This window comes from Nicotiana tabacum, chromosome 1, assembly GCF_000715075.1.
Source record: "Nicotiana tabacum cultivar K326 chromosome 1, ASM71507v2, whole genome shotgun sequence".
NCBI classification, from domain to species: domain Eukaryota; kingdom Viridiplantae; phylum Streptophyta; class Magnoliopsida; order Solanales; family Solanaceae; genus Nicotiana; species Nicotiana tabacum.
In genome coordinates, this window is record NC_134080.1 from 90,959,663 (window position 1) to 90,969,708 (window position 10,046).

A 10,046-nucleotide genomic window follows, 5' to 3' on the forward strand; every position below is an offset into this window, starting at 1 on the left:
TTATGATTTAGGCAAAACGTATATCTCCAAGATATCTATAAAAGGGAGATATCTGATCCATTGTGAGGACACGAAATACTATTGATATAAACTTTGGTTTACTTGTTTTTCTCTTGATTACTCTCTTGCTACCTAAATTACTTCTTTTTATACACTCTTTTGATTATCAGTAACTCGTGTACTTCTAAATTCTAGCTTTGACTAAAATTCCATTTTTTATTTAAACACTTGAGATATCTTAAAAAAAAGTGTATATCAACCAAAAGTTAATCTGTATTGTGTATCTTTTTTTAAATTACAGTTCCAACTGCAGTTTTAAAAATTCAATCAAATCATAAATAATGACTTCTTGATATGTGCTAAATAGTTGAATTTCTTGTATTTATATTTATAGTAGTGAAATTGAATGTGGAACTCATCGCCAGGAAATGTGTAGGAGGCGACTGCTCCTGACGTCGTTTATACCCTCTTCCTTTCATCCTTATTATTATTATTATTATTAGTAAGTAGTAGTAATAGAGTATTTTATTTTGTGGGGTGTGGAGTTGCTTGGGGTTGGTTATTCTTCTGGTCCATCTTATTTTTTGGGGGGTGAGGGATGGGAGGTGGGTGGGCTTATTCTTCTGGTCCGTGTCTATTTTCAATTCAAAGTCCATCTCCGCTTTTTCAATTTCATTTCATTTCTCTGTCCGGACAATAAATCCACTTCTTTTCCTCTTCCTACAATATTCTCTCTCCTCTTCCTACAATATTCTCTCTCCTCTGATCTTTTTTTTTCCCTCTCTCTCCATTTCTCCAACAGAAGCTGGGGGGAAGCGAAGGCTCGGAATCTCCGCCTGTCGCTCGCCGGAAACTTCATAATCCCGATCGGAGCAGTTGGGATAATGAGTGTTTAGCTGTGGATAAAAGGGAGAAGAAAACTGTATTAAATATAATTTTGCAGAGGAGAGAGGATTTACAGGTGGTTAACGTGCAATGTAGGAAAAAAGAACAGGAGAGAGAAAGAAACAGGAGGACAAAGAGAGAGAGAGAAAGGCATCGAAGCTTTGGAGGTTTCTGCACGGCACGGATACCTAGATCTCTTCTTCAATTTCCCCCTTCCTCCCCTTGCCTTGTGCCGTAATTTATTCCTATTTTCATCTCTTCTCTCATCTTCAAAATCCTTGTAGCCCTCCCTCACCTTCCCCTTTCCTATAAATATCTCTTTCCTCTTCTTTCTCTATTTCTCTCATGATTTTGCTCTCTGATTCTGTGTCCCCAGGTGCGTGTTTTTTCGTTTTTTCCTCTATTATGGCTCCAATTTCTATTTTTATCCTTTGATCTACTCCCTCACCTTCAAATACGGCTTCTTTGAATGTGCTTCAACCTGTTGTACTGTTCGATCGGCCTTCATTTTTTCTGTTTGCGTTTGAATTTGGGCTTAAGATTAACTACCCTTCTTTTTGATCTGCTTAACTTGATTAATTCTTCTCTTTGTTTTTATTTTATTTTATTAAAAAAACCTTTTTCGTCATGCTTATGTTGCATTTCCTGTCGTAGTATGGAATAAATACAAACTACGCCGCTCTAAACTTCCAAAACAAAAGCCTTATTCTCCGCGAATGATTAAAAACCTTGTCTTTTCTCTTTTAAAGTCTAATTCCGTCTTGAGTTGTTAAATGCTTCTCGCTGAGAATTCATTTAACACGAATGATCCAGTTCCAGCCCCTCAATTTGGCAACCTAATAATTAAGCTGAAGCTACTTACTGTTCCATAATTACATTTTTTAATCTTCAACTGAAACTTGGATCATAACATAATTGAAGTATGTGTACATGTGTCATATCTGAAGATGTGAGAAGTTGCTTACTTGACTTTCCCGTAATGTACCTGGATGTTGCCATTTTATGCTCAATTCAGTATAAAGATTCAATCTTTATGATTTCTCATTGGAAAAATACTTTAGTTTCTCATCGCAGAAATACATTGATAGAGGATCTTATTCAAGCTATATACAAGGCGGAGATACTTTCTTTGATTAGATAGTTCCTTCTGAGTCCAAATTGCGTGATGCCATCTCAAATGAGGGAGCCACAGGGTTTATCGCCATCATCATACTTCTCCGAGGACTTATGTTTTCATGATGAGGTTTAAATTGTTCATACATCACACTTTTATTTCTTTCACGATCTGTTTATCTAATTCTAATGTTACAAAAGTCTTTATGGACGACCTTACCCCTCTCTTGGATAAGTCATCAAATAGATAAAGGAGGGAGGGGATACTATTTTGCTCGTTCTTTTCCTCGTAACTGATACCTTCCTTTTCTGAATCTTGCAGAGGCAAGTTGGATTTTGGAAGACAAACAGCCTGCAGAATTACCATGGTCAGTAGTAATCCAAATAGCCCTTTGTATGTTACTCTTATATCAGGAGTTTGCTTGTGTTAGCATTGGTTTTTCAATAATGCATTGATGAGTCTGCCTGCATTATGTTCAATGTGACTAGCAGTATAGCTACGTTTCCTGATTTATAGGAGATAGTGGTGATTGTCAACAAACAACAACAACATATCCAGTGTGATTCTCCAAATGGGGTCTGGGGAGGGTGGGGTATACGCAGACCTTACCCTTACCTTGTGTGAGGTAGAGAGGCTGTTTCCGAACTGGTTGTCATGGGTCAATTAGTTTAAAGAATTTCCATTTTCCTTTCTTTTCCTCTTTTCCTGATTCTCATGGTTACAGCGCAGCTATAAATTGGTCCCATTTTTTGCTGCTGCAAATCTTTTCTTTTTAAACAGATCTGGAAAAAAAGTTATGTTTAAATCATCTTCAAATGTCTCAAGATTGGTATCTCTATTGATTTTGAAAACTTATTCTGTTGAAAGGTGGTGCCAGATGGTAATCAGGCTGTATATATCTTACCAAATGGTTGTTTTGAATCTAGCTCTAATTTAACATGCTTTAGCCTTTTGGATCTCCAAAATATGTGTATCCTTTCAGAATATGAACAAATGCATGTCTCCTCCTCCCTACTGTGGAAAAAAAAGAAAAAGAAAAAAGAAAGAAGTTCCTGTTACCAATGCGTGCAATGACAAAGCTGATGCTGTTATTTCTGTCATATTTATGCATGGCTCCATCCATGTATGTTCTTTATTAAAGTTACCAGAACTAGGGTGGGTAATATACTTTTCATTTCCAAGTGAAAAGGGTTGTGATCCAGATGGAGAGTTTTGATAACCTCTCTTTTCGATTATGCTTACGCATTTTCATGCAGGTCTTAAAGGTGATGATGCTTTACAAAGAGCTGCTGTCCGTTCATCACCCCTTGAGAATCATATTTCGTTGGGCTCTCCGATGGCAAAGCATTTTGAACATCATGGTTCTTATCTAAAACAAGACAAAAAGGTTAACAGCATCATAGAAAAACAAACTTTTGGAGTGGAAAGAGCATCTCACTCTTTACCTAGAGCTCTTGACCATAACCTGGATGTAAGATCTATTCTCGGTGCTGACCTGACATCTATTCCAGCTGAAGGTGACAGAATTAGCATAATGGGTGGTCAATATGAGAATGGTCTCTTCTCGAGCTCATTATCAGAACTATTCAGTAGAAAATGTATGTCTTACTTTTTTTCTGTCCTATTACTGCCTTGACATATTACATTGTTTCCAAGTGTTGCCACTATTTTGGCAAAATTTTGCCCCATTGATGTTTGAGTGGCTGTCAAAAACAGTACTTAACTGCTTCTCCTGTGATGCTGTTGTAGGTGGATAACTTATTTATCCAATCCATCTCTTATCTATTTTTTTTTGTTTTATTATCTTCGGCTTTTCTGTCAAAGGTAGAGGAGTTGATGTTGGGATTTTGTCATGCAGTGCGATTGCCGACCAATAATTCTCCACATGGTCATTCTGTTGGTGCAGCTGACTCACACTATGAAGAAGAAGAACCTTTTGAGTCCCTTAAAGAACTTGAGGCCCACGCTATTGGAAATCTTCTCCCTGATGATGATGACTTGCTTGCTGGAGTGACTGATGGGCTTGACTATGTTGGCCAACCCAATGCTGGTGATGACATTGAAGATCTCGATCTTTTCAGTAGTGTTGGAGGGATGGATCTAGGAGAAGATGGTTCCTCTCCAGGACAACGAAATTCTGAATTTGCTGGAAATTATACTCTGCAGGGTGGCTCTAGTGCTGCAATTGGAGGCAAGCACCCTCCCGGGGAAAATCCATCTAGAACACTCTTTATAAGAAATATAAACAGCAGTGTTGAAGATTCTGAATTACAAACACTTTTTGAGGTGAGAGTGGTCTATCATTGGGTCTACATTTTCCAGAAACTTATCTCTACCCTCTTAAAAGGGAAAATTAAAGCAAAACAGAAGTTGTATGTTTTGATTGGTTATGATTGTTGTGTTTGATTCTTATGAACAGCAATATGGAGATATTCACATGCTATATACAGCATGCAAGCATCGCGGTTTTGTTATGATCTCGTATTATGATATTCGAGCATCGCAACATGCCATGAAAGCTCTTCAGAACAAACCGTTGAGACGCATGAAGCTAGACATACATTTCTCTATTCCCAAGGTATGTATGCTTCATCTTTGGTCCTTCCCACTTGTATATCTAATAGTTTGCCTGTTTCAGAGATTACTGGCCCTACAAATGTTTTTGACATTTCTATGTCTCCCGCCAGCCGAGGGTCTATCGGAAACAGCCTCTTTGCCCTTCCAGGGTAGGGATAAGGCTGCGTACCTCTTACCCTCCCCAGACCCCACTTGTGGGAAATGACTGGGTTTGTTGTTGTTGTTGTTATATATCTCCCATATGCGAGCAATATACCAAAAGAATCATCCATTGGCAGTATTTGCCAGCTAGATTTGTTTTCTGCATCTCATGTTTCTTAGTCAACAAGCAACAATTATCAATCCTCCTTTTCTGATCATTTTTGATAGGACAATCCATCTGAAAAAGATGTCAACCAAGGCACTCTCCTGGTTTTCGACCTTGATTCCTCTGTTTCAAATGATGAACTCCGTCAAATATTTGGTGTATATGGCGAGATTAAGGAGGTAAGCTAGGCTACTAGCTCTTTGTATTCAATTGTTTTGTCTGGGAATTGCTGATTTTTGTCTTCTTTTTTTTGCCCCTTATCTTGTAAAAGATCCGTGAGACTCCACATAGAAGCCATCACAAATTTGTAGAGTTCTATGATATTAGAGCTGCAGAAGCTGCTCTTCGTGCATTAAACAGGAGTGACATTGCAGGGAAGCAGATAAAAGTTGAAGCAAGCCATCCTAGTGGTACTAGACGGTGCGAATCTTTAACATTTTGCTTTCCTTAGCTCTTCTTGGAAACCCTCCTCCATTCCCCCCTTCTTCCAAAAACGGCCGGGGGGTGGGTGGGGTGGGGGTGGGGGAGAACAGGGCATTGCTCTTGTAGAAAGCTGTTTGCTATATTATTAATTTATTAGCTGAAATAGACCAATTATCCATATTCTATGGGCTTCACAAATTTGAATTCTTTGCCAATTTTGGACTGTTATTTGTCTTTTAACTGAATCACACTATTATTTGAGCCTCTGTTTTGAATACAGCAGGTTGTTGCAACAGTTTCCTTCTGAGCTGGAGCAAGATGAACCTGGTCTATATTTGCAGCAGAATAGTCCTAGCATCTTAGCAACTGGATTTTCTGGTATTATTACTCTTCATTCTTTGCATTATCATTCTTGCAGAAATGTATTATGGTCACTTTACTTGGTTAAAAATTTCCAGGGGCACTTCCACACGGAGGACATGCGTCGAGTATCGAAAATGGATCAATTCTGGGAAGACAATCAGCCAGTGGTTCTGCCATTAATTCCTATCTGGATAATGCATTTGACTGTGGATTTTCATTCAGTGTTCCTAACAGCTTGTTGAGGTTGGAATCTAAGGGCAACCAAGTCAATGTTGGTGAAACTGGCCACCTGCAGAGCCGAATCAGTTTTGAGTTTAGCGGCACATCAGGTCTCCATCCTCATTCACTTCCAGAGTATCATGATGGTTTATCTAATGGAGCTTCCTCCATTTCTCCGGGCAGCATTTCTGCAACTATGAATATCAGACCAGTAAAATCAGAAAATCGAAAGTTTTCCAGAGTTGGCTCTAATGGGCATTCGGTTGAACTAAATGAAGGTAAGAAGTTCCGTATCATGGGTCTTCTATCTCTGCAAGGATGAATATTGTACTGACTGCAATAGTTAGGTTGTAATCCTGAAAAAGATGGAAGCGCTTTGCTTCCATCCTAGCCAGTTCTCTGATATGTTCCTTTTTCATTTTTATATGGATCTCTATTTTCTAGATGGAACTGAGAGTGCAACTGTACCTGTAAGGGTATAGCTCCCATTACCCCTCCCCCAACCTTATAAAACGTGGGCCAATAAAATAGAAACAACTGTCGTCCAAATTTTCCCAAATTTTCTGATAATCTGTGTGCTATTTCTATTCATTTCAGTTTTTACTCCAAATGGAAATGTAAATTGTCCTTCTCCTGGGCACCAGTACATCTGGAGTAAATCACATCAACCTCAGCCTCAAGGTATGATGTGGCCAAACTCACCCACATTTGTAGGTGGAGTCTGTGCCACTCGCCCTCAACAACTGCATTCTGTTCCAAGGGCTCCCGCCCATATGCTGAATGCACTTGTACCAATAAACAACCATCATGTGGGTTCAGCACCCTCTGTTAATCCCTCCCTCTCTCTCTGGGATAGAAGGCATGCCTATGCAGGAGAATCTCCTGATGCATCTGGTTTTCACCCAGGTTCTCTGGGCAGTATGAGGATTTCTGGAAATTCACCACATCATTTGGAGTTTATTCCTCATAACGTTTTCCCTCGCACTGGTGGTAGCTGTATAGACTTGTCAATGTCTTCCAGTAATGTTGGATTGCACTCCCATCATCAGAGGAGTTTGATGTTTCCTGGTAGAGGTCAAATAATTCCTATGATCAATTCATTTGATTCTCCAAATGAAAGGATGAGGAGCCGTCGGAATGAAGGTAGTTCAAATCAGACTGACAACAAGAAGCAGTTTGAACTGGATGTTGATCGGATTGCACGAGGGGAAGATAAAAGGACGACCCTAATGATAAAGAACATTCCTAACAAGTACGACACTGTCTTATTACTAATTGAAATTTAGGTTTATACCTGAATTCCTTCTATTCGCTAATATGGAAACATGCTGCTTAAGATGTTGAGGGAGTACTAATCTATTAGTTTCTTCATTAGTTTGAGATGATGTTTGTTGAGTTTACTCTTGAAAACTAACTTGACTGGATATATATATGATAGTAAAAGCTGTTTGATGTTGAGGGATTACTTATCTTGCTTAATGCCTTGAAATATTTCTGAAATTTTCTCAAGTATCTCCTAGTTGTAACTTATCAAAAAGATTTTCTTGTGGCAATTTGTAGACCATTGATGTTAATACCAACATCTGGTCATCATACCATATTTATTAGCATATGTTTTGTTGCAAATTTTCATTGCTTGTATACCAGCACGGGATGAATAAAAAGAACATTAAGGCTTCAAAATCATGATGTGTTCATCTTTTGAGTATAAAGATTGTCTATCTGTTCTCATAGAAAGAAACTTCTTCAGCTATTGGATAGTATATTTTGTATTTTTGTGTTCTCAAAATTTCCGACGGTGTGCCATCACCCATGTTCTAACTTCTCCTGGTGGGTTTTTAGGTACACTTCAAAAATGCTTTTGTCTGCAATTGATGAACGTCACAGAGGAATGTATGATTTCATCTATCTACCAATTGATTTCAAGGCAAGCGCTTTTCCCATGCTGAAAGCTTTCGTGTGTTCTGGATCTTGTTTTTATTCTGTATAACTTCGCTTTGTTTTGTTGCAGAACAAGTGCAATGTAGGTTATGCTTTTATCAACATGACTGTTCCTTCCCTTATTGTTCCATTTTATCATGTATGTGGTTCTTGTCCCTTATCAAATTAGTTCAATTCAATTTAAGGGTTACTTCTTATTGTTGTTGCTTCTTTTACGGTTAAACGTGAGCATTTATTTCGCAGGCATTCAATGGAAAGAAATGGGAAAAGTTCAATAGTGAGAAGGTGGCATCACTTGCATATGCTCGTATCCAAGGAAAAGCTGCACTCATTGCTCACTTCCAGAATTCTAGCCTCATGAATGAAGATAAGCGGTGCCGGCCAATCCTCTTCCACACTGATGGCCCTAATGCCGGCGATCAGGTATGAGCACAACTCTATCAATAGCGGCCATTGCTTTTATAGTTTCATTTGTTTCTGGTGACTTGCCTCATGCTTAAGGGTGTGTTTGGTATGATAGAAATGTTATTTTCTGTCACTATCAAACACATTTTAACTTTGGCAACTGTTTTAATGGGCTATTAGGGAAAAACACAAGTGAGGGAAGTCATGTTCTCTTTTGATAAAAAAATATTTACTTAAGAAGATATTTCTGGTGTTTGGCTGTGAGAAAATAACTCATTTTCCAGAATACATTTTCGGGAAAACATTTTCCTTCATACCAACCGCACCCTAAGCTTTTGCCATTTCGTGGTTGGAGCATCAGTTTGATATTGCCTTAGTGCTTGGTTTCACTTTGAAGTTGTGTGATCTGTGTCTGAGGAAAATTAAAAGGTGTTTTGAGGTCTCACTTTCCTGGTTTTGTAGGTGCCCTTTCCCATGGGTGTAAACATCAGGCCAAGAACCAGCAAAAATCGGGCTGGCACCAGTGAAGAAAGTTACCAAGAAAGTCAGACAAGTTTGTCAACCAGCAAGGATTTCGTAAATGAAGAGTCATCTTCAGGTTCTGTCAAGGAATCAAATTGAGCAAGCTGCTGCAATTTTGTTGGTACTAACCTATAGGATTTTGAGATTGGAAACGGATCCGCCCATTTTTTATTAATGTACATTAGGGTGGTCAGTGGAAAGGCAGAAAAAGAAGAGCAAACTTCTATTTTTCTGAATTTTGGATGGACTCCTAAATACTCATGAAAATTGTGCATTACCCATTTGCCTAAGGAATTATTGTAATACTGAGGCATTCAGGAGGGAACTTCAAAATTTTGGAAGATTGGGAGGCCTACTAATTTATGATAAATACACATGAGTTTCCGGGGACGATAAATCATTAGCGGCACAACAACAGAGCGTTCTATTGTCTGTCCCTCCTGGTATTTCACTATTTTTTCCCCTGTTTCTTGGCAGCTCAGCATTATTGAGAAATTTTTCGTTATGAAGAAATAATTGATATGTTGCACCATTGCTGCTGTGCAGTTTACTTTTTGTTTTTCTTTTATTCTAAAACAATTTGCTAGGTGGATGTGGGTTACTTTAGGATTAATAAAAACCCTTCAGCATAACGCACATGGGAAAATTTTATTTTGTGAACACAAGTCGTCTGAGGTTTCTTCCCCTAAGTCCCAAACAATTAATTTTAGGTCTAACCCCCCCCCCCCCCAAACCTTTTACTACGTTCCTTGCAGGTCGACGTAGGACATGATCAAACCATCTCAATCGACCTTCTCTCATTTTATCCTCAATGTGTGCTACTTGCACCTTCTGGCGAATATGATCATTTTTTATCTTATCTAATCTAGTGTCACTACATATCCATTTTAGCATTCACTTTTCGGCAACACTCATCTTGTGAATGTATTGTACTTTAGCATAACATTCACTACCTTTAACCTTGGTAGGCATCCTTCTATCACATAACACCTCGGTGGCACTTCTCCGTGTCAACCATCCAATTTTAATCCTTTAAGTAACATCTTCATCTATCATTCCATTCTCTTGAAACGAGCCAATGTATCTAAATTGTAGTTATTTAAGGTCGGGTAGTAGAGGAGGCGGAGTAGTAGACGGGAGGCCCATAGTTTTAACAGAAAAAGGCTAAAACTACCCATATCATTTAGTAAATGGTTTAAAATTATTCTTCGTCACCTTTTGATCCAAAAAAACGCACACAACATTATTTCTGGTCTTAAAATGACCTATCCCGCTAACGACATAATATAT

At 38.5% G+C, this 10,046-nt stretch overlaps 1 protein-coding gene across 6 annotated transcripts; it reads left to right on the forward strand.

Annotated features, from left to right (window-relative positions):
• The first annotated feature begins 517 nt into the window (after window positions 1-517).
• Window positions 518-9,153, forward strand: LOC107812394 (protein MEI2-like 4). Of its 6 annotated transcripts, none has more exons than XM_016637485.2 (15): window positions 518-1,261; window positions 1,960-2,128; window positions 2,321-2,366; window positions 3,256-3,597; window positions 3,858-4,285; window positions 4,419-4,577; window positions 4,946-5,062; window positions 5,155-5,303; window positions 5,587-5,684; window positions 5,765-6,166; window positions 6,486-7,140; window positions 7,731-7,815; window positions 7,900-7,968; window positions 8,073-8,252; window positions 8,697-9,153. In XM_016637485.2, exons 2-15 carry the CDS (start codon window positions 2,051-2,053, stop codon window positions 8,853-8,855), a joined length of 2,967 nt encoding a protein of 988 aa, XP_016492971.2. In that variant the 5' UTR covers window positions 518-1,261; window positions 1,960-2,050; the 3' UTR covers window positions 8,856-9,153. The 6 variants fall into 6 exon arrangements, with proteins under 6 accessions (XP_016492971.2, XP_075108294.1, XP_016492973.2 ...); XM_075252193.1 differs by having other exon boundaries at window positions 5,590-5,684; XM_016637487.2 differs by having other exon boundaries at window positions 607-1,261; window positions 1,947-2,128; window positions 5,590-5,684.
• Window positions 9,154-10,046: the final 893 nt, after the last annotated feature.

Excerpts from the sequence above, each read along its gene's own strand:
- LOC107812394 (XM_016637485.2), top strand. The coding sequence starts at position 2,051 with ATGCCATCTCAAATGAGGGAGCCACAGGGTTTATCGCCATCATCATAC. Across the intron at positions 2,367-3,255 it reads CAGCCTGCAGAATTACCATG|GTCTTAAAGGTGATGATGCT; the intron begins GTCAGTAGTAAT and ends ATTTTCATGCAG. Across the intron at positions 3,598-3,857 it reads AGAACTATTCAGTAGAAAAT|TGCGATTGCCGACCAATAAT; the intron begins GTATGTCTTACT and ends TTTGTCATGCAG.